Source organism: Pseudochaenichthys georgianus, chromosome 17 (assembly GCF_902827115.2).
Source record: "Pseudochaenichthys georgianus chromosome 17, fPseGeo1.2, whole genome shotgun sequence".
In the NCBI taxonomy this organism is placed as follows: Eukaryota; Metazoa; Chordata; class Actinopteri; order Perciformes; family Channichthyidae; genus Pseudochaenichthys; species Pseudochaenichthys georgianus.
The window spans coordinates 19144089-19168485 of record NC_047519.1 but is presented as its reverse complement, the minus strand read 5'-3'; the positions used below and the strand labels follow the sequence as shown (position 1 = coordinate 19168485).

Sequence of the window (24397 nt, the reverse complement as noted above, 5' to 3'; positions counted from 1 at the left end):
TGATATATAGTAAATGTAATTCTTGTTTTTTTTTTTTTACGTCCCAATTTTGTTTAAAATGTTATCAAATCAAAACAATCATATATCAAAAATAAATGTATAAATAACACGCAATATTCTTTTTAAATAATTGAAATAATATTTAAGATACCCACTTCCTTTTCCGGGGAATGGCCAACACCATTCACACACTTTCATGGGTGGAATCCAGGGCTATACCATTCATCCTTGTATTGTAATCTTTTCTCCAATAGCACTTATTTTAACTTTTGATTTGATTGAAATTTAATATGGAATGTCTCTATAAGGTCAACCGTATTTTTAACATATATTCATGCCGTTGTTAATTATTGCCTGTTTTTTTATTGTATTTGTTCAGAGACTACACATATTTCCATTTCTCTATTGCAGCATCAAACACATAGGCCTATTTATTTTTTAAGCATATTCTAATTATTAGAGTGCATAGTTAAACTTAATCATAGTTTTATTCTATACACTGTAATTTTGTTTCGTTTAATCAAAATGTGATTTAACTTTGACTATGCTTGACTATGTTCTGAGAAACTAATGTAAATATCCATTTAAAATGAATGCTCCAATGCCAAACAGGAATTATATTATTTATAACAAAAATATATTTTCTAACATGATGATTTATACCATTTATTTATTCTGTGACTTTAATTGAAATACAAACTCAGGCTTATTTTTGACTGTTATTTTTAGCTGTACACTATAGCCAGTGTAATATAACTGCAGCATTAAAACGAATTCCCTGTGCTAAAGCCTCTTCATAGCATTGTTAGCTTTACAACACTGTGATCACAGCACTCTCTCCGCCTCTCTCAGAACTCAAAGCCTTAAATCACAACACTAATCCTCGTGAATAGTATTTTTAACTTGCGTTTGGACAGAAAGAACAGCAATAGGATTAGAGAATCAGTAAAGAGGCTGAATCCCTCACTCATGCTGTTGATCTTCTTGGACACTGAGAGACAAGCACGGTCGCTCTTTCTTCACATTTATTTCAACCTGAAAGCATTTTTTTCAGAGGTCGATATTAAGCCTTAATGGAGATGTCTTTGAATACTTATTGTTTTTCACTGACTTGATTGACACAAAACCGTTGTTTGTTTGTTTTGTTTTCTGAGGATCTGTCACAATGGAGGCTTTAAAGCCCAATATGAAAGTGCTGAAAAAGCGTCGCTCGAGTCTTTTTGCAACCATAAAACGGGAAGTGAGTTTCTCACTCAGCATTGAAGACCAGGATTGTGAGTTCCCCTTTTCACAGGACAGCTCTATAAAACCATGGACATCTATGGAAAACCTTGATGCACCTGATGAGAAAAAAAAGACGGGAAAAGATCAGGAAAAACCTGCGAAAAATCCTAGGAAATCAAACATTGTCAACCTTAATGTAGGAGGAAAGGTATTTCACATTCCGACACATTTGATCCTCAAACACCCAAAAACCAGGATTGGAGTCCTTGTCCTCTGTAAAGATCCGGCCAAACGTCTGACGCTCTGTGACGATTACAACGTTCAGAACAACGAGTTCTTTTTCGACAGGGACGCCATGTTTTTCCACTACATCTTCCACTTCTACTGCAGTAATGTCCTGTGGGTGATGGATAGTCTCTGCCCTGTCCACTTTGAACAAGAGATGTTATTCTGGGGGTTAAAACTGAAGGACACTCCAAGGTATGCTGTAGATACTGAATATTTACTTTGTGTAAAGTAGAGGTTGGTCTGTTGCTTTTTGTGTAATTTAAGCGTACGTTTCTCTTCAAAATAGACAATACATGTTGTTCTTCCCAGGTGCTGCCGCATTCTGTTTGAGGAGAAAGTAGACGACATCAGAGACCAACTGAAGGTGAACCAGGAGTTGATCGATGAGATTAAGCCTCACCAAGATGACGATGGATACAAGAAGATGTTTCTCGGAGGCTTAAGGAAGATCCTCTGGGACTTGATGGAGGATCCTTACTCCTCACTATCAGCAAAAGCATTTGCCGTGTTTTCCAGTCTCTTTGTGCTCATCTCCATTGTTGCCATGACAATGAACACAGTAAATGAACTGAGGGAGTACAAAATTGGAGGCAAAACCTACATGGAGTGGGTAGAGATATCTTCCATCCTTTTCTTCACCTTGGAGTACTTCTTGCGTTTATTCACCACATCCAACATCAAGCATTTTCTGAAGAGTGCCCTGAACTTAGTTGACGTGGTCGCTGTAATGCCCTACTTCCTCCAGATCATGTTTGAAACATTTGTAATGGACTCAGAAGACATTGGTGCAAAAGAGGATTTGAAGGCCATGGCGAGGGTCAGCAAAATCAGCAAGGTGCTCAAGGTGGTCAAGTTGATGCGCATCTTTCGTATTTTGAAGCTTGCTCGTCACTCAACAGGCATGAGGGCTTTTGGCTTTACCATCCGACAGTGCTCTGAGCAGGTATGGAGGCAAATATATGAGAAACACAAAAATACTTTATTGAGGGGACGTGCACAAATAAAACAATGGATCCCAGCTAACACGCATACAAAGTTAAGGCTATAATAATTTATTTACAATAAAAGTAAAACTACTCATATTAATGAGCCTGACACAGAACGATTACACACACTTTAGGGTCTTTCAACTCATGGTTTTTGTTTTCATGCCTGCCACTTCCTGCCAAGCTCTTAACTGCCAAGAGACAAAGTTTACTGCTAGCTAGTAAATAAAGTGGTACATTAAGCAGCTAAAAAGCAGATATTTCCCTCAAGAGTGCGCAGAGACCATAACAAAGCCAACAGCAGATGCTAATGTTGCTAAAGTCACTCTATCGACTTTATACAGCTTTGTATGATCATAACATTCAAATATTTTGAGCTTATGTTCCCTGCCGCCTAAATCCCCCCAAAATCCATTGATGGATGTGTACTGTTTATCCTGGGAACTTGATAACTCAGGACCCACGAAGAGTTATGTAAACCTTCGCCATTTTTAAAAGAGAAGAAGCACAGTAAAGGCTTTGTTGTTTTTAAGTCAAGGTGGTAAAAAGTAATTACGCTTTAAGGTGTTCTTGGCAAACTGAAACTGAAAATGTTGCTATTCATTTAAAAAAAGATCTGCGTGACCGTTTTCTAGTAGTTCATGTACAATATTTAGGTATTTTAGTTCAGTCATAATACAGCTTAAAATTGTCATGTGACTTGCTGGTTGTCTTCAATGTATGAATAGATCTCCAAACATGATTGGGCACAGCTGTTTACATGTACTTTTCTGTCACTATGTAGGTGTGCTGTCTGTTTCTGTTCATCGCCATGGGCATCTTCACCTTCTCTGCTCTGATGCACTCTGTGGAGATCGATCAGCCTGGAACACCGTTCACCAGCATACCAGACGCCTGGTGGTGGGCAGCGGTGAGTGGAATAAACTTCAACGTCCAAATCATCCTAAACTCTGGTTCTTGGTTTATTTTCTTGACCTTGACTAGAGGTAGAACTCTATTTTTGCTGAAAAACATTTGTATCATACGATCTTAGCTGCATCCAAATAGTGTAAAGTCAGTTATTTTTCCCCTTTCTTACCATTTTCCTTGACCTTGACGGACACGTCATGAAACAACATGTTTATATGGTACCAGGTAGCATGTGAATCACTATTATTTGTATGGAACAACTAAAGGTACTAAGCATTTAGAAGATGGGACCAACTCTAATGGTAAGGCAAGGCAAGGCAAGGCAAGGCAAGGCAAGGCAAGGCAAGGCAAGGCAAGGCAAGGCAAGGCAAGGCAAGGCAAGGCAAGGCAAGGCAAGGCAAGGCAAGGCAAGGCAAGGCAAGGCAAGGCAAGGCAAGGCAAGGCAAGGCAAGTTTATTTATATAGCACCTTTCAGCACCAGGCAATTCAAGGTGCTTTACAAAAATGAAAGACATTCAGAAAGGCATTTAAAAACAGTAAAAGATAATAAAAGAAACATTAAAAGAAAAACAAAAAATGAAAGACATTAAGAAAATGGCATTTAAAACCAGTCATTAAAAAGAAAAGCTAATAAAATAAACATTAAAAGATAAAAGTTACAGTGCAGTCTAAGATATGAATAGTTCAATTATTTCGGTTCTTGATTTTTTATTTATTCACAGAACCTCCCTTTGGAAATCCGAACATTTCCGTCCCGATTGTTAATTTAGACTGATTGTTTTCACCATGTTATGCTCGCATGACATCCACACTCGGACCCTCAGGAGGGTGTACTAGCCCCCTACTCTGCTTTGCGTTCCATAACAAAGTCTTTAAGTGTTACCTGAACACCCCGTGTTACCAAAACACTATTTTTGTTGGTAACTCTAATCTTCTTATAACTCATGGCATTTTCCTCTAATATTGGACTAAACACATTCTGACCACCAAAGAAATTGCAAAAGATTCCGGTTTCTTTTACAATTCTAGTCGATAGAAATTGTGTCAGATACATCCGGCAATTGACTATGGGGTATAGGATGCAGTACATTTAGCTAATAAACTATCTGAACTATATGCTAATGTACAGGAATACATATTCAAAGGCTCCACCAATACTTTTGATTTCCTTTAAATCATTCTTGATTTTTTTTGATGCAAACTATGGTAATTAAAAAATAGTAGGCTATTTCTTTATCATTTCTTATGAACTATGTTGTGTTGTTCTGCTTAAAAATAATAACTTCCCCAAACTTTGGTTGCTTTTTGTTTTAATTTACTAGTCTATTTTTCCAATTTCATGCACTGTCATTTAGGGTCATTTAGGTTTTATTCATCTGGTGGCAGCTGTTACTGATATGTGTCTAATCCCCTCTAATACGGATAATGCATCTTGTTTGTGGCTCGACAGAGTGATTGCATTCGAGAGACGGAAAGTGTTGAAGAGAATTTGTGGATGTTTATTTGATCCTCTTAACTCTCATCTTAGCGATACATCAACTGATCAGTACAAGAAACATTTTAATTATTGCACTCTCCAAGGCCAAAGGGCATTTTAGGATAGGCACGATGAGGATGAGCATTTGCTCTTTGGGGGTAAAAAGGGAAATCCCAATTTTACATTCTTCCACCATCTTAAGTTATAATTTTCCAAAAAATAATCAAAACAGAGGCACAGGAGTATTGAGCATGGGGATCCTGCCCCTTGCTCTTGCATTTTCTTATTTCAAATAGTGCTGCATGTATGCTGACTCACTTGATTCTTTTCCTACAGGTGAGCATCTCTACTGTGGGCTATGGGGATGTGGTCCCTATCTCCTATATGGGCCGCTGTGTGGCGTTTGGATGCATCTCTTTTGGCATCATCCTCAACGGCATGCCCATCTCCATCCTGTTCAACAAGTTCTCAGACTATTACGCTAAACTGAAGGAACAAGAATACACATATACAAACACTGTGCGCTCATTCCAGCTCAAGAAACGTCTGAGGCGCAAGTTTGACAACTGCTTCGATCCCCAGCTGGAGGAGTCTGACGACGAGATTCACTATCGGCCCATTGGAAGGCAAACTGTCCACGAGAGCGAGGACTTAGCTGCCCAATAGTTTAAACTTTGCACATTCTGAAAGGCCTTATCACCAATGGGTGGGGAAATCGTGAGACAGTGTCTGCCTCCCAATTTACAGCCTACGTGATTTAAGACAATCCAGGGGAGGGGGCAATGGAGGCGGTGGCAAGTTGAGATAAGCTTTAAGCTTCAGCTTTGCAGTAGGTACTGTTTGCACGCTATGGCCGATGACTCTTCTGTCAAATGGACAAGATGCTCCTGCTGGACAGCTTGTTGTCGGCTTCCAGGAATAGTACTCGACTGCTACTAATTCCAGCTTAACTGAAGGAGGAGGTCAAGGAATAACATTATTAAGAAGCAATGTCATACTTTAATCAATTTAACAGGAAGTGCTATACATAGTCTATTTTAAACAGCTAATCTCTTGACATTCTTGATTTTCCACACAACTGCAGTATAGCCTTGATTTAAATACCAGTCAGTTTTAGCATTGTAGTCATTGCCTTCTACTTTTCTAGTCTAAGAAAATACAAATGTACAAGCAATAAAGCCTCACAGATTTCTGTGAATGCATCATGATCATGATATTATTGACAAATAAAGCATTTATTTCTCTGTCTAGTCAGCGTGCTCTTGATGTTGTGAGGGGAGGAGAGGTGAACCAGGGTCTATCACAGGAACAAACGTGCAGTAGTGTAATTTTTATTTTGTCAAGGATTACCAGGATTTGCGCTTAGGCCTCCTGCCTAACGGCAGAAGTCATGTGCTGTGACTATTTTGATGGCACAGATAATCGGATCAGGTGTGCACCAATTTCGGAACCGGCTTAAAGGTGGGGTAGGTAATTCACTTCAGAAACACTGTTTGTTATATTCAATGGAATGCTCTTAACATCCCGAGAGCAATGAATACATTAAATGCTTTGACAATAAATACATAAAAAAAACAAATTCATCTGTGGAAGCCGTGGCGCAGTAAAAAGCACGACCAATTATTTTAGCTGGCCCGGCCAAAATAACTGGATGGCCTACCTGCCTGTCAGCCTTCCATCTCGTGCACAAACTTATCTCGTGCCCTCATTGGTCATGTGCGCATTTGTGTGTGTTGGAGGAGGGGCTCTGTAAGGAAGTCTGAAGGAAGTGGCAGATTTTTTCCGGCTGCGTAGTTTCAAATTCTAGCGCACTCGAGCTGGTTTCTCCATTCTTACATACCTTTTAAGATGGGGCAAATAAATAAAAAGCTAAATCTTATCAGACGATATCTGATGGGTTCCAAGATTGCATTTCAGTCAATGCATTTTGCTTTTTGAGCTTTTTAAACAGACTGTTTTCCAACATTCAAGCAGCCAGCTAACACTTATTGGGTCAATACTAGTTGGACTGCAAGTGGAAACCAGAAAACTTCCAATACCAAAATCTTGTCCTATTGCCAACAGATTCTGCATGTGTATGTAGATATATATTCATGTATAGGTTTGGACATATTATGAGCCGCTTTCAGGAAGGATGGAAGTAACATTTGATAAAGAAGGAAAAACTACTTTTTGGGCTACAGGTTACATTGGCATTGTCAATTACTGTATTAAAGTCATTCAACATGTCATTATTTGGCTTGATCACAACAGGGAGGGAGAGCTAAACTCTCTTGACCAGAGGTGTGAGGATCAAGCATGACCCTGTCCTGCGTTCAAGCCGTGACCTGCCAGCTTTGCTTGGCTAAGACCAATAATGAGATTCCTGTCCTGGGCAGCAGTTCTCTGAAGACCAGAGAGCTATGAAGCACATTTATATTGTATTGATTATTCACTAAATGCAACAGACCACGATTACAGTTTACTCTCGAACATATGTTTATGTAGATTTACACACCTTTTTCAACTGAAGAGGTTCCTCCACTCATGGCAAAACACCCAGCACATGCACTGGTTGCATTTGATTTAGAAAAGCAGAGCCCTGTGAAGTATTAGCTCCCGACTTCTCCCATATGAAACACAATTTCTGCATATTTATGAGAAGTTTATAAGATGTATGTACAATGAGATGATGTGAAAATCATCAGATTAATATAGCTATTACCCCCTTGTTATCTACAAAAATAATTGCTGAAGGAAAATAACTATGTCCAGTTTCTGTGTTTTTTGACAGCTTTAGTGCTTTAAAATATGTTACTGTATGAACTTTAGTCAGAAAGTGCAAACAAAAGCTGGCCAAAGAGTGTTCATTTATGATAAGTATTTCATTTTACAGGCATTTTCTAGATATTTCATAACATTTTGATGTATATACATGCTTTATTTTTTGTAACAATAGTCCAATCAGTTACTGCAAATATACACACATATTTTCTTCTGCAAATTCTGAAAAATGGGTCAATATTTTATTGTGTCATTGTTTTTCTTTGTTGTGCAAATGCTAAAAACTACAGTATACAGAGTGCAAACACGCTGGAATTTATTATATATAAAAGTACTTGTTCCATAGACCGGTTAAAATGACAAAAAGAGAAAGAGCACTCCATCTTGTATTAGCCTCTCTCCACTATAATCAGGACCATCCACATTCCCTTTAGACAAACTTCCATTGCTATTAACAGACACTTGGCTGGGGAGGGATGATGCTTCCTGTCTAATAGTATTACAGGGTATTTCGAAAGATGCAAGTGGTTTAGTAGTGTCGTCAGCATAAATTAACACTCAAGAGTACGAGATTCTGTCTGTCCCCTGTGACTCAGCCAGGACTGACTGGAGGGGAATATTATGTAGTCAAGAGGGACATCAGGTGAGGGAAATACAGACAGACAGGCAGAGGCCCAAACCCAATGTTGGAGAAGAGATGAAGATCAAAATCTTGACTTTAGTTTAGCTTGTAAAAAGTTATATTTCATATATCATCTGTTTCAAACCAGAAAAAGTGTGACTATACCTCATACACAAGCATATCAATTTGAATGAACTTAGAGCAGTATACATGACCTAAAAGGGCCTCTATTGTGCAAACTCCACTTTTTCATGTCTTTGAAAAAAACTTGTGTCCCATCCGTGATAAGAAAATTAGTCGGAAAGTTTCAGGAAAAAATATTCTCTCTCTTTTGAAGTCACAACTGTTTTTTGGGGTTGGGCGAAAATTAGACAATAACCAACGAAGGTAACACCCGCCCACCTCTTCCTAGAGCACCAATTGTGTTTTTTTTTAAATCCAAACACTTTGCAGAGAGGTGTCGGGAGTGGCAGCTCATTTGCATTTAAAGCAAAATACACAGAATCAGCACTTTTGAAACAGTGCTGAAACAGTTGTAGTATATGACATGCTACAACGCATGATCTGCTTGGTTTTTGTAGATATCTGATATATATCAGATATATGTTTCCATCTGTTTTTTGTATATATCTGAGACCTATAATATATATTATATATATATATGTATATATTTTTTAAAAGAGTATAATAGGGGACCATTAAGCAATACGTTTTAGCTTAGAGGTGTGGTTCACAAATTTAAGTCGCCACAAACTTCTGAGGGCAATATCTGGCTGCTAAATAATCCACTGTGTTACCAGCTAGTTGCTATTGTTCCCTTTCTGCTGTTTGGTGCTGGGCAGGTAGCAAACACACATTTTTATCAGAGCTGTGAACAACTGTTGCTGCTAATCAAGGTTGATGATGGCGGTGACAGAACAGTCCTAAAAACAAAAGCAATAAAAGATAAAATGCTATGTAGGAATGATTGGAAGTGAAAGGTTTTTACACATAGTCATTTACTCCATTGTTTGTATATTGTAAAAATATCAATTTGAACTTTTTAACTGAAAAAAACTGTAGGACCTTCTACAGGAAATACACATTAAGAATCTGTGAGTCAAAAATAATAAACAAGTAAGATTGTTATTTTCAATTCATAATCCTGCTATCTAATAAGCCAAACACTGCTTACCCTTGAGGAGAATGAGAGATAGAATTGCAATCAAGACAGAAGTACATTTAAGATGTTAAACTGCTACCTTCCATATTTGTCATTTGCTGGGAAACAGTCATCTCCGTCATGATTATGCAACCACAGTACATCCTGGGGTGACCATGTGTGTGAATAGTCAATATCCTTGACATATCTTTGCCCATCACTCTCTGTTCCAATTAGCTCCATCCCTCAAGATGTGTCAAGATAAGGTGCAAAAGCAACACGTATTCAAGTAGTTCACGGTAACACAATAACATGAATTTGGACTTTTCAGAAATTCCAAATGAATATAAGTAAATGTTACAGACACACTGTAAAATATTACCATGATTTCACAATATTTAGCTGTAATATTTTACAATAAATTACTGTTTTACCACTTTACAGTCTATACCTGTAATGTTCACAATATAAAACTGTAATTTAAAATTTCACAGTGAAATCAATACAGGCACAGTTAATTACTGTGAATGTACAGGATAAATGATTACCAGGATTTCACAACATTTTACTGTATTATTTCATCGTAAAATACTGTATTCAGACCATCCTCTGTGATAACACAACAAATTAAGTGATTTTCTTGCTTTTATCGCTTTAAATACTAATTTCTTTCTTTGGTGCAGGTTTTACTTAAATTGAAAGGGGCACCGCTGCATCTGCCTTCAAATAAACGATGCAACATATACATCTATGTAACATTTAAATTGTTGTCTTGGCTTATTGTTTTCAGGTGCATCCTGGGCATTAATCCTGAGACGGACTCGAAAGCCAAAAAGAGGCATGGCAATTTAAACCCCCATGTCAGCACATTCTTCAGAAAAGTTGTTGACTTTGAGTGGATGTCTGTGTAGACATGTGTTAAGTGCTCCCCTCCTTGTTTTCTGTCTCCCTGGCTCCGCCTCTGCCCAGGTGCACCTGGACCCTTTCTCATTTCTCTAACTCCCCTCCTCGACTCCCCTCCTCGACTCCCCTCCTCGAGACTTAGTCCCGCCCACAGGAGATGCGAGCGGAGGAGCCGAGGATGGGAACCGAGGAGAGAGGAAGGGGAAGCAGCAGGCGGTTAGAGAAATGAGAACTCCTCTCCTCTGATCGGTCATTTTAAAGAGACGTGCATGGCGCGCTAAAATTCATTTCCGGGTCACTACCGGAGGACCGAGGAGTCGAGGAGGGGGATTTGATGAAATGAGAAAGGGCCCCGGTCTGCCCCTGGCTCCGCCTCTGCCCAGGTGTTCCAAATTCCACTCAGCCGTGTGTATATATAAAGAGAAGCTGGAGGAGAAGGATGTCTCGTCTATCCTAATGCCGGAGACACTGTCCTTAGAATACCTCTTTGCCATAGTTTTGCAGATGTCTTTATGTTTAGCCTGGAGGACCTGGTAGTCCAGTTTTCGTGGCTTTATTTTGTTTCCCATAGGGTTTATGTTTGATTTTTGGTTAGTCGGGGGAGTTCTGGGTCCTACGGCCCGTGGTGTGGCTGGCTCGGGTTCCCTCCTTCCGTTTGTTCCTTTTGGCCAGTCCTCCAGACCTATTTTTGTTTCGCTTGAGTGAGCAAAAGGCTGATTAAATAAATGCTCGTTACCAAGTACCGGTTATTGCGTGTATTCTTTCATGTTGTGGGTCTCAGCACAAGCCACTACCGCGGATTAGAGGTTGGGGCCGTAACAACATTTCCAAGACACTGTGAAATGTACTTTGCACTTCAATGGAGTAATACAAAGTTAAAATGGGCATTTTCTTTGTTTTTCTTTGTTGATTGAGCTGATTGAATTGTGTAGTTATGGTACAATCCCAGTCAAATTTACAATATATTATGGTATTATTTAGATTTGTATATTTACAGTAAATTACTGGCTACTGTGTTGCATTACTTCTACAGTAATAGTGTGAACATACAGGTACTTACTGTAATTTATGTACAGCAAGGTACCATAATACCACAGCTCTGTACTGCTATATCACAGTAATTCCATGGGCATGGCAACTGTAAAGTCACAGTATTTAGTTGTACTTTTATTCTAATTAACTGTAAAATATATATACAGTAAATTACTGTGAAATATATACAGTCAATTACTGTGAAATCCATGAAACTAGCCAGTAATTTACTGTAATTTTACAGCCAAACATTTTACAGTGCATAAAAAGAGTGGGAAAGAAAATGAAAAACCCTAAAACAACATTAGGATCTGTAAGCACAGGGTTTATAAGCTATCTCGTTTTTCCTCTTTACAATTCTTAAAAATGACCAAACTCAGACCTGTGTTGGGTTCCAAAGAGTGTCAAAGGCCAAAAATAATTAGCTAATTCTTCGGACTTCTCTGACTGATACCCCAATGTTTTTAAGATTGACCCTGTCAGGACAGGTTTTTAATCTCAATGAGAGTTTCAGCCTTGAGGAGACTTTGCATCATTCTCAGGCTAAGCACTAGATCAGGACATACTTTTCCTTCACCAAGGCTAAATACATTTTTCGGAAGACTCTGTAGCCTCAGCATTTTTGAAACCACATTGACTATAAAAGCCTCCTCAAATTCATCTCATAAATCACCGGCGTGCATCCTTCTTGCTCACTGCACATCCCATCCTCACCTCTCAACCACCAGTCCATTTGGTTCCTTTCTCCACTGACCACCCTAGGATCTGAAACAGTCTTACAATGTCTTCTGCTAAGTGTTTGGTGTCTCTGATGGTGGTGCTGGTGGCTGCTCTGTGTGTGGTTCATGCAGAGGAGAGGATCCAGTTGTGTGGGAGAGACCTGATTCGTCTGGCCGTGTCGCACTGTGGTAACTCTCGGCTGAGGAGAAGCATCTCGTACGTACATCTGGGGCAGCATCAAAACACCTGTAAGTGTTTTATATGAAATATTCAAACAACGGTTGCATTGCTGACTTCTATACTGTAGTAGTTATGAGATATTTAACACTTAGAGAAAGATTTGAGCGCTAAACATAGGATCACTACTGTTCTTATTTAACTTTTTGAATTTCTGACCTCTGTTTAAGCAATATATGATGCACAATATAATTTGTATTCACTATTCAGGCAACATCTCTTGTTTGTGTTGACTCCAAACCAATGTATATGTTTCCTTTTGAGTTTCACTAGAAGTTTCAAGCAGACGACTACACATTTCGAGGGCTCTCTCTTAATCCCAGATTTTTTTTTTCTTCCTCGACACAGGGGACCAGGACGCCTCTGCAGAGGAGCACCAGGCTACGGAGACGGTCCACACTTCGCCAGAATCCAATGGAGAAAAGGACGTGTTCACCTTGGCTCCTCACTTGTACCGCCTGTCCCCTCGAGTTAGACGGGCTGTCGGAACAATATCTGACATTTGCTGTGAGAAGGGCTGCAGCATGAGGGAGTTGATCCAGTTTTGCTAAATGTAGTTAGGTAGACCTATTATTGTAGAATAAAATAGTGTCTTAAAATGTCCTGATCTGTACTGCAATGTTGAAAGAAACCTCAACAGATTTGTCTTATACTCGTGAAGATGGGTTTGCAATTTTAACAATAATGTAGCATCCTTGAAAATACTACACATCCTTAAAGGTGGGGTAGGTAAGTTTGAGAAACTGGCTCGAGATACACTTTTTGTTATATTCCATGCGATGCTCTTAACATCCCGATAGCAATGAATATCTTAAGTGCTTTGACAAAAAATCCATAACAAAATAATTTCATCTGTGGAAGCCGTAGTACAGTAAAAAGTACGACCAATCATTTCAGCCGGCCCGGCTAAAATAACTGGATGGCCTACCTGGCTGTCAGCCTTCCATCTGTGCACAAACTTATCTCGTGCCCTCATTGGTCATGTGCACGTTCGTGTGTGTTGGAGGAGGGGCTCTGTGAGGAAGTGGCAGATTTTTTCCGGCTGTGTATTTTCAAATTCTAGAGCACTCGAGCTGGTTTCTCCAAAATTACCTACCCCACCTTTAAGTATAGAGAGTTGGTCATATTTAATCAATTATTTACGATGCCGTAATGCAGGGGAAAAGACAGAAAACTGTGTTTGAAATTGAAATTATGGTTTATTCTGTGTTTATTTGATTTATTCCCTGTATCATTGTAGAATACGTTTATTTCCTACCCTTGAACTGTAATAAAGCTTTTGATGAAAATTCACAAGGGTTTCTTTGATTTCTGTGATTCCTCACAATTTTTTATGACTTGTTCCCTACTTTGTCTAATGAAATGCGAAGCAAAATATCCATGTCAGCTCAACATATTGTAACCCACACACTCCCCTCCCTGCCTGAAACGCCTCCATTGGACTTTTTTGTTTACTTCTGTAACATAGTGACATCACTACGTAACACTAGTGCTTCCATTGGTTAGCGCTCCAACAAATTGTACATGATTTGCCAAGGGGCAGAACATCTCTAAGCGGTTGACCAATCACCAACAGCTCTGGTTTCAGACAGAGGGTGAAAAGAGGTGCAGCTGCCCAGGCAGTATGATAAAAATAAAGCTATTTTAGAACATTAAATAATGTAAACATGCATAGGCCCAAAATACAAATATACACCTGAAAAAGAGCATAATATGTCCTCTTTAAGGCTTTTCCTCTGTCATCAGTCTCTGACTCTTTGGATATCAGTCAACACTTACACATCTTGATTGATTAAACCAACCAGCAATACACCAATCAGTTACACTAAGTAACACTGATGTTTTCCCATCGTTGATTGAAATAATGAAACCTGCAGAGAAATGAACCTTGAAATGACAAACGGGTCAATTAAAGGGATAGTGGAAATCCGCGAATTTTGGGTTTAACTTATGTATTTTTATTAAAAATAAGCATAATAAACCATTTTTTTTATTTCATGCGCCTAGTTTCATTTTATTTTCAATTTTACTGCTCCCGACCACGCCCTCTCAATGAAACGAAATACTTCGGGAATCTTCGGGTGATGACGAAAACAAAGGAAGACGGGCACAAACATTGGACGAGGCACGAGTATTTTATTATGTTTTCTAGCTGATTTAATGCAACATTAGCCTGTACCATTGTGTACAACGCCATTTATTGCCTGTCGATTAGGCGACCGGAGGCCTCGTCATCCGATAATCCGGTACACAGTGTCGAATGTGTACACTACAGTCATCATATAGACATGATAGACTAACAGTACTGTTGAGTACAGCCTACACTTGACAGGCAGCCTGGCTAGCCTAGGATTAGGACCATACTACGTCAAAAGACCGATTGGCTCTAGCTGTATATCATGCTAGTATACAATTCATTTAAATGTATTCATGTAATTAATGCCCATAAGGCTGTTACATATACAATAATAAATGTGACAAGATAATTTATGTGAACCTGACCCTGGTATGTTATGAAATGTACCCTACATGCAGTCATCCTCGCGCATAGCCATAGGCCTACAGTGCATGCATGCCAACTTTTGCAATATATAATATAGCGCCTAGCGTGAGCTATGCTTAGGGACCTACCAGTCAAGATTATTTGTGCGTAGGGGTGCATCATCTGGCGCCTGGTCCTGGTCATCCTCGCCATTGCCCATGCCGTGAACTAACTCCATCACCTCGGGCTCGAACAAATAAGGACGTAATGGTCCATCGTCTGGCTCAATATTCTCACCATCGTCGCTTACTGAACCGGATTCAGATTCAGTTCCTAAAACTACATTTTCGCAGGAAAGCCGAGAGGATGTTTCTGACTCGCTATCATCACTGGATACCTCGTACAATTCTTCTTCTTTGTCTGGTATATTTGCCCTCCACGTTCATTCTGCATAGACGCCATGGTTTGTTATCGTTTCATCTTCCTGAGTTTTCCTCACTTCCGGTTTGGCTGAATCGATAATTTCGTTTCTAAAAAAGTTCGGGGAAGCTGCAATAAAGTGCTTCTAACATGCGTAAGGCAATTATTATATTTTTTTAATCAGGTGTGATTGTTTTGGTACGTAATTATGCTTGTATATAAGTTAAAACGAAACTATTTGGGGTTCAATTTCCACTATCCCTTTAAACTAGATTGTAAGTTTAGGAACATGCACACACACATAAGTTAAATGTCAGTGTCAGTGCCATTCACAACACTGGTGCTGTCTCCGATAGTGCTAAATCGGATTGAGCCATTCAGCTCCATAATAACAGAAATAATCTCTGTAAAGAGGCCAGTTCCTCACATCGAGGAGTCTATAATTCCCTCTATGGATAATCAAATGTGGTGCTGATTATCTGCCCCTCTTTACTGCAGCCCTCACTAAATGACGCCTAATAGCAAATGAAATCAGCCTACAGTGACTGATTGGTTAATTGGTTTTATTTTGGAATTGGAAGGGAGGGATTGCGTACAATTGGTTTTTGTGTAATTGGTTTTATTTGCAGAGTCATCAGACAAAGCACCCTAAGATGAATAATACATTTAGATCAGTCTGTAAGCATATCATTTAGTTTGCAAGGGAAGTTTAATTTGAATTTTTAAATTGCAGATACTTAAGAATACAACACTCTGATAAAGTTTATAACTATTGGCTTCGTTTAAAACCTGACAGCATGCTTCAAAGCCTGGGTGCAGTGTCAGGCATGTTATGTCTGGTCTGGGGGTGAGGTTCTCCACCAGGGCCCAGAATGATCCACCTCCCTGCAGCACATGCTCTCCACAGCTGAGGTCATGGGCTGGCATTCCCCACACAAGCACCTACAAAACAAAACGTTTATCAGGAAACCGTATTACATCTTTCTCCCGCCCTTCGCTGCTCCCCCCCCCCCCCCCCCCTTCCCTGCTCTCCCCTCCGGTACAGCACCGTAACGTAGTGTGGATTTGCATTAGGTAACGCGAGATACAGCTGATACTTGCGCATTAGTTTCTGTTATGGATCAGTATCAACAGTCCTGCCAGTAACGTTATATTATCAATGCTACTTTAGTTATAGCCTGATATATGATAGCTAACTTTACAATGTTGTGATGTGACGTTAGCTAAAATTAACTGTAGCTAACGCCAGTCACTCACCAAGATAGCTGCCCAGTTCTGCACTGGTTCTCCTCACACCACAGCTCAATTTCTCTCCGATGGCCGTTATTTCTTCTAATCCTTGGCTGCTCCTGGTCTCTTGGACGCCTAGCAGGCTCATAATTACAAGGTTGTGGTCCGTCATATGCATTCGAATATTCATGTTCAACTTCTTCTGTGTCTTCTGTGTCGAAATTAGCATTGGGATCCATGTTTATTAATACGTTACACCGGCCGCTCTCCCCCTTGTTTACCCTGTGTTACGTCACACGCGGGAAGTGGGGGGGCCAGAGATAAGGAAAATCCACCCAAATCAAATGGCCCCAGAAGAGGTTTATTTTGCTAAATCTGTCTAAAAAGGTCAAATATCACTTGTTTTGCATCAATCTTGATACAGGGTACTTATGTTGTACTTTGGATGCCTAAACTTTTAGTCTACTAACTAACCCATCATCCAAGGTTAGTTTTCACTATAAGTACAACATATTTTTTGGACGGACACTATAGTTTACAGTTTTTTACCATGTTCAATCTGAATTTTCTTTAAAATAAAAAACATCTATATTGATTCTGACTTTTCTACATCCAACTCACAGGTTTATCATTACTTTGAGAAAAAAGATTATTAATTTAACCCTTTTAGAAGGGAAGATATGGTCATTTGTTCTGGGAATATCATTTTCGAGCCTGAAACCTGAAAAACAGGCTCGGGGCCTAACTGCTGGCCATGGAAAAGATTCTGCATTCGTAGACATAAATATATATATTTTATAGATATAGATAGTATAAGACACCTTTTAAGATTGTGGCATTGAGCGAATTGTGATGATGCATGTTGTAAAATGAAAACATTTACAAATTTAAATAATCTTTAAACATCATTATTAAGAGGAATGGAATATGCTCAGATAGTCATTAAGAAAATGAATTATTTGAAAAAAAATGAAATAATTAAAATCATCAAGGAAGTTTCCTGGAAATAACTATGTGTTACTAAGTATAGGGAAAATAAAGATTGATCTCTTGATACACTTTCAACTTCTGGTAATTTATTTCGTCATATAGAGAGCCAAACATGTCGAGTTATAAAGGGAATCAAGTTTTCAACAAGAAGTTATTGATAAATAAATATATATATATATATGTTTTTTTAAATATAAATTATGTTGAGAAAATTCTTCTTAATCAACAACAACAACAAAAAAAATCAATATAATGCGACCAAACCGGTAAATTAAAGTTGAGGTAAATTATTATCTGAAGTAAAAATCCTACATACATTTTTCATAGAGGGCAGAGATGAAGTGCAGCGCCTGAGGTTAACCAGCAGAGAGTGACAGATATCTGATTTCAAACGGTGAACTTCCTGCACTGCTTTTCTTCTTGACAGCAGCACTTACCGCTCACAGCTGAATCTGGTGAGGAACTGGTTCATTCTGCCAACTCAGGGGGTGTTACAGCTTCAATGTATCAGTATCAAGTTCAGTCATTACTGCCACGTTCCCCACCTGCTGTAATGATCAGTCTCTCAAAGCTCATTATTTTAAAATGCTCAATCACCTCAAGTGATCCTTTATCTCCTTGTGACAAGAGGAGAAATCTTATCAGAGGACACTTAGGCCTCATCCCATCATTGCTCAGAGCCAACAGGAGATGACAAACACCAGGCGGCATGGGGCCTTTGATGGGTTCCTGTTTGTGGCTGTTTTGTCAGCTGAAAAGAAAAGCTGCTAAACCAAATATGGAAAATTAAATCAGAGCCGCTATCTTTTTTTCTGCCTTTCTATCTCTTTGTATCTAGTTTCAGTGAGCAGGAAAAGCAGCAGGACAGCAAGGCACATTCACGGAGTGCCAGCAGATCTGCTACACCGCTCACACACATGCATGAAGAAAAGTACACAATACGACAAGCACACACACAGTCAGGAGAGTGTGTGTTGTGGACCGGTGGGTGTCAATTTGAATGCAAATGAAACGGCTCTCAGTTTTTTTTTTCAACAGCTAAAGCAGGGGTGGGGAACCTCCGGCCTCCGGGCCGTATACGGCCCGCGAGACAATTTGGTACGGCCCTCGAGGTAATTTATAAACACACGCAAAAAATAAAAAAATGCGAGTACCTGTTTTTCCTGGCCAAGGTCAGGGTCCTTGAACACAACACGAGCCTAACGTGTCATCACGTGGTATATGTCTCGACTGACAGGGGTGCAGTTCTGACGGAGAGCACCAGAACGCCACTCCAGCACTTCGGAAATTGCAGTACCGATAAATCCATACACATGCCGCAGTTTCTGCGTGTCTGTGTCTTTAGTTGAAAGCCCAGTGGCGATCTGCTCATCTGTCATACTGATCAGACAGTCAATAACTGTGTTGTTATCATTAGCATCTGGTTAGCTAGCTATGCTAACGAATATAAGAAGCTTTTTCTACAACCAGTGAGGTAAAGGCACATCTGTATATGATCATTATAGTTATAAAAAAAATAAGAGAATAAAGTAAACAGGTATAAAATACTATATGACAGTTATTAATAAAGAAGAATACAGTTTGAAAGGGGAGTGATTTGTCAAATATCCATAAATTAAAAGAAAATCTGCTTACAGTTGTGTTTGGGTGTTGAGAGATGTGTCCATAGATCTCCTAATGTTGCTCTCAAAGTGCACCAGATTGATGCTTTTAACTTCAACATTTAAAAACAAATCTTCCCAGGGGAGCACGCCACACCCTGCACGTGCATGCATACGCGAGTCATGGTGAGATATCTGGATTAAGAGGTTGCTTTTTCTTTGCACAGAATGAAATGAATGTGCTGTGATTTTAGTTTTTTTAAGCAGAGGTCAATAACTTGTACGGCCCTCTGAGGATATTGTAAAAATTGAAATGGCCCTTGAGAGGAAAAAGGTTCCCCACCCCTGAGCTAAAGTGTCAAGGCTAAAGATGCAATTTTTGGTGAATGTGTGTGTATTCATTCTCTGCATGTGTCCATTTTAGGACATAGTTGTGTGTCTGTGTGGGTGTGCAAGACCAGGAAACCCATGTGGGGCCCATGGTTGTGTGCATGTAGTATTTTGGGTGTGGGAGCAGAAGTAAAGATGATGACTGACTTTTTTATTTTTGTGTGTTCATTATCATGAGTTCAGTCTCTTCGCTTATGTAAAAAATAACATTTGCGAGTCCCAATTTATTTGCATCAAAAAATGTAAAGATTACAGCTACTTTTACTAAAACGATTCATACAAATTATGAAAAAGTCTAATGCTGTCGCGTTTGAAATGTTATGTTTGACAAATAAACACATGGTGGCACCACCAGGGGGGTATACTGCGAAGCAGGATTTTCGCTTAGCCGGCTAAATTCAGGGCAAACTCCGGCTTTCCGGTCATCCGAAGCTGGTTCTCTTTTTAGCAGGCTAGATCTCCATGGTAATATATGCTAAGCAGCTAACCTGGTCGGGACCAGGTTAGGTTGCAGGCTAAGAGATCAACTCAGTGAAAGCACTGCCTGCTGACCAATCAGAGCTCAGTGTGCGGAGTTTAAAGCGATCAAGTCATATTACAGGAGAAAGGAAATACAGAAAAGCTGCCGTTGCAGGAAAGACGGCCGGCAAAAATCACCGACTGTGTGAACGTGAACATTAATAGAATATCACCTCCCATCTTCAGAGCAATCTGACTATTATAACATTAGCGTTAAGAAAGCTTACTTAAATATCGGCCACAACATAAGTAACCGGATCAGAGTACATTAAGTACAGTCCGCGGCATATCACTTCATAATGTATCATATATCTCCTGATCTGAGTCAGCTGAGCCGTATCTGGCCGTGCAACACTCACAGTGTCACATACTGTATGCAGAAGTATTATTTTAAGCAACACATTAAGTTGACGAAACACTCGAGACAAATGTAATTAAAGTCAGATCGTGTTTTAGACGGGCAGTGATATCATAAACCTGTTAATGTACGCATTCAAACACTTTTTCTTTTTCCAGCTGTATTCACCTTGCAGGTGCAGCTCTGTGGCTTTTATCCTGGATAAAGTGTTTAAGTCATGGATGTTTAAAGTTTAACTTCTTCATTTTTGACTAGTATTAAAGTTCACTTTTCATTCAGGAAGTATGACGCTGCGCTGTCAGTGCGCTTCTCCATGTTTGTGATTGGTCGAATGCTCCAGATACCACCCCTTTCATGTGAACGCGCACCTAACTAGATAGGACACGGCTGGCTTGAGCGATCCACTTGATAACCAGCGTCGTAGTACAGTTTAGCGAGAGCGCGTATGTTTTGGATTAGGCCAACCGGCTAACTCAAACATATCCAGGTTAGGTTGAACCAGCTTCGTAGCATAGGCCCCAGGTCAATGTATTGACCTAGATTTTTTCATAATTTTGTATTAATCGTTATCACCAGTAATAAAGAGGAAGAGAGATATTTTTGTGAAAGCTTTATCGAAGCTACTTCTGATATTTAAAACGTGTGAGCGTTGGCACCATCATGCATCTCAAAATTGGTGTTTGATTGCACGATAACTGCACAACATGCCAATAAGAACAACATCTGTTCTTAAGGATAGGTTAGTTGACACACCTGATACAAACAAAGAAAAAATGAATGTTGTTACAACTACATCTGTGCTTTTGAGTCTGCCAAGAAAAGGGAGCCTAACTCTGCTATCACTGCGATACTTTGAAGTAGCATCCCTCATAGTAAACACTATAGAGTAATGTAAATAATAATTATAATAACAATAACAATAATAGCTACATTACATTAATATAGTGCTTTCCTAATTTCCTAAGTTGCTTTACATGAATGCAATTCACACAACAACAAAGATTAATTAAGTAAATTAGAAACAAGAAAAAATACAGTTCAGTCCTGATAAACAGTGAAAATTAAACTGAAGAAAGGAAATAAATCTGCAGCTGCAGCAGAGAACAAGCTGCAGGTGTTTCTTTCGCCGCAGGAGGGCAGAGCTCGTTAAAACAAGTGGCATCTACCTTGATAAAAAAACCTATTTATTGCACCACCTGGTTAGGACCATAGCAACATAAGTTGTACTGATAATCAATTACAAATACACAACCAACTTCACAACATAGCCCGCACAGAATCAAACACACCCTCTCTGCGGCGTCATCGACAGGTGCATGATGGAGGTAGCTTACATGCTAAGTGCTAACATGCTAAGTGCTAACATGTGTGTGTTGTTGAACCTATAGCAGATATCTATACGTTCACAGATGGACTTTAACATTTGTTGGGTGTGTGAGAATTACAATTAAATAAATAAGAAATAAATAAAAAATGTATACCAAATAAATAAATAAAATAATAATAAATAAAAAAAAATAAAAAGCTTGAATGGTTGGAAAACTTGAGGAGCAGTGGGACAGGGAAACTGGACTTTTGAAGATAAGGACTAGTTAAGAAGATGAACTTGGAGTAGAATGAGGAGAGCCTCGGTTCAGACAGATGAGTACAACACACTTTTTGTAATCATGGCGCTTCTTAGTAAGTGGTGTGTAAGTGTGTGTGTGTGCTACACTTTAAAAAAACTGCCCTACTCTTCTTTCTTTTGCACACATGTTTTACCTTTCTGTGTTTTCGCTTTGCTGCTGATGTTTTTTTCTGCTGTTGATAAGAAGTGTCAAGTTAAATAATGTATCTAACTAAATATTGCTTTTTGCACCTGCTGCTGTGTCACTTGCTCTTCTATTTATTGTTGGTCATTTTTGTTTCTGAGTTTTAGCCTCTTTTCTGGGTGATCCTTGTGATAGTGAGGAAGTTGGTTGTGTATTTGTAATTGATTATCAGTTGTATGCACAGGCTGTATAGAGCTGTTTATATAAATATCATTTTGTTTCGGATGATGCACTTTATTTCCGATCATAAATGTGAACTACTAGTTCTATTTTCATCCATGATTGTATGTAAAGTACAGAAAAAAACCCCTGTTCTTCTTCCTCCCCTGCAACATACAATTGAGAAACACAAGGCAACATTTTATACCTATGTTCCCACAATGGCATTGTGTCCTTCGTTGGTGATGACAGCTTTGACAGGTTTTACAGCCCTGCTCAAAGCCTTCAGGGCTTCACATTAATCTGATGTGAACACATCATGGGGCCATTAGGACTCCATTAACCACCATCAACTGAACGTATGTGGTCCTGCTCAGAAAAGCTTTTAAAAAAAGACAAAGCGCACCTCCGCTGATGAACACTTAAAATTCAAGGAATAAGTCTTCAATCAATTTCTAGTAAACAACTCCCCCTCCCAACATCATCCCTTATAATGTTTAACTTGGTTGTCTTTTCCACACTATCCACCATCTTCTTCAGCGATGCAGAAGTCTGTCTTCCTCTCTTCTTGACAACAGTTAGACGCTCTGACCAGCAGTGACAGCTTCAGGAGCAGCGTGTGATCAGGCGCTGCTCCCAGGGGACGAGGGAGAGGAAGACCGAGCCTCCAAAACAGCTTTCTTGTTGTCTCTGATCTCCTCATCAACCAGCTGCATGCCTAAGGATATTGCTTCACTATTAGCATCGTTACTACGAGACATAAAGAGGGAAAAACTGTAGTAAAGTAGTCCATCTAAATGGCTTTATTACTTACGGTCAACCCTTTTTAATAGCCATGTTGTGATTGAAAATACCTTCCTCATTTGATTATGCATATAGTATTTCTTTCTACATTCATCTGTATGCAACATATATTATGTTGCTCCTCAGAGGTATTGAGCTATTTTTGTCCTCTATTATTTCATAGATGCATAAAGACTATTATTATTTCTGGGGGTTCTTCATTCAAATATTATAAATTGTCTTCTATTGGGCCATGAGTATTTAGTGTCAATGTTCAGTTTTAGTCTTCTACGACTTAAGCGTCCCCAGATTCCCATAGTGGGTGGCCTGTGAACCAAGGGCAATTATTACCTCAACTTCCTTAATTAGTTTCTCGCCCTATACGGTCTTTCATATGCATGTCATTATATCCACTTAATCTGTCCAGTGAAAGAATAGTAGCACATGCAGCAAACAGCACACACACATACAGAGACATTAACTACCACTTTGTCACAACCTTGGGGCCACTGGGAGGTGGTGAAGCTGAACTAATAGAGCTGAGCTGGTAGAGGGCAGTGTGGTAGCAGCAGCCGCTTAACTGTCTGCAGGCGAGTTTTCTGCAGCTGCGGAGTTGAATGCCACCGCGCAGAGAATGTGACGCTCTGTGCTGCTGCTGCTCACAGACGCATGCATGCTGAATATCCGGAATCCATCGTTTGTTTTGCATTAAGATACTAAGGCAGCACCGTATCTAAACTTAACCTAGTGCAATCTATTTATTCTCTTTCTCTGATAAAAGATAATTTTCTATAATAATTATTTCCAGTTGCTTTCTCTCAGACATTTCCATCTCTGTTTCACATTTATAAAGATACAATGTACAGTTCCTACAAAGTACTTTCCAATTTTTTATATGAACAAACAAACAAACGTTTTCTCCCAAGCTGTGTTAGATCAAATGTTTGTACCGTCTTCCTCCCTTTCCCTTTCTTAATCTACCGTTAACGCTCCCTTGAGGTAACCCTAGATCTGCCCTGACCATAACTGTGACGTGATGCCACTTCATCTGGCATTCATACGTGATGCAATTACTTCACGTCCACCCATGCAGCGCGGCTCTACTCTGATGCTTGAAGTCATGGGTTTCTTGTGATTGGAGTAAACACCAAGACTCAGCTGGCTTTCTGTATCTGTGCACATCGTGTTTGACAAACACACATGCGTACTGTCGGTCGGAGCTCAACAAACATGTAGAAAGTGTGCGAGTAGGTAAGAAAAATAATGCCACTTCACCTGGACAAAAACGAGAGAGGGTGACTGAGACAGCGGTGGGCCGGCCCAGGAAAAAAACCATTACTCCAGCCGCTCTT

At 39.5% G+C, this 24397-nt stretch overlaps 2 protein-coding genes across 2 annotated transcripts; both read left to right on the top strand.

Annotated features, from left to right (window-relative positions):
• The first annotated feature begins 1165 nt into the window (after window positions 1-1165).
• LOC117462056 (potassium voltage-gated channel subfamily V member 2) lies at window positions 1166-5659 on the top strand. Its single transcript, XM_034104118.2, has 4 exons — window positions 1166-1704; window positions 1822-2455; window positions 3283-3408; window positions 5221-5659. Exons 1-4 carry the CDS (start codon window positions 1166-1168, stop codon window positions 5548-5550), a joined length of 1629 nt encoding a protein of 542 aa, XP_033960009.1. The 3' UTR covers window positions 5551-5659.
• A 6372-nt stretch (window positions 5660-12031) lies between these two features.
• insl3 (insulin-like 3 (Leydig cell)) lies at window positions 12032-13598 on the top strand. Its single transcript, XM_034104150.2, has 2 exons — window positions 12032-12313; window positions 12651-13598. The coding sequence occupies exons 1-2, from the start codon at window positions 12127-12129 to the stop codon at window positions 12851-12853; spliced, it is 390 nt and encodes a 129-aa protein (XP_033960041.1). The 5' UTR covers window positions 12032-12126; the 3' UTR covers window positions 12854-13598.
• The last annotated feature ends 10799 nt before the right edge of the window (window positions 13599-24397 follow it).

Bases quoted from the DNA above. Each gene is read 5' to 3' on its own strand.
- LOC117462056 (XM_034104118.2), top strand. From the start codon at position 1,166: ATGGAGGCTTTAAAGCCCAATATGAAAGTGCTGAAAAAGCGTCGCTCG. The intron at 2,456-3,282 runs GTATGGAGGCAA...GTCACTATGTAG, and splicing joins TCCGACAGTGCTCTGAGCAG to GTGTGCTGTCTGTTTCTGTT. The intron at 3,409-5,220 runs GTGAGTGGAATA...CTTTTCCTACAG, and splicing joins ACGCCTGGTGGTGGGCAGCG to GTGAGCATCTCTACTGTGGG.
- insl3 (XM_034104150.2), top strand. From the start codon at position 12,127: ATGTCTTCTGCTAAGTGTTTGGTGTCTCTGATGGTGGTGCTGGTGGCT. The intron at 12,314-12,650 runs GTAAGTGTTTTA...TCCTCGACACAG, and splicing joins GGGGCAGCATCAAAACACCT to GGGACCAGGACGCCTCTGCA.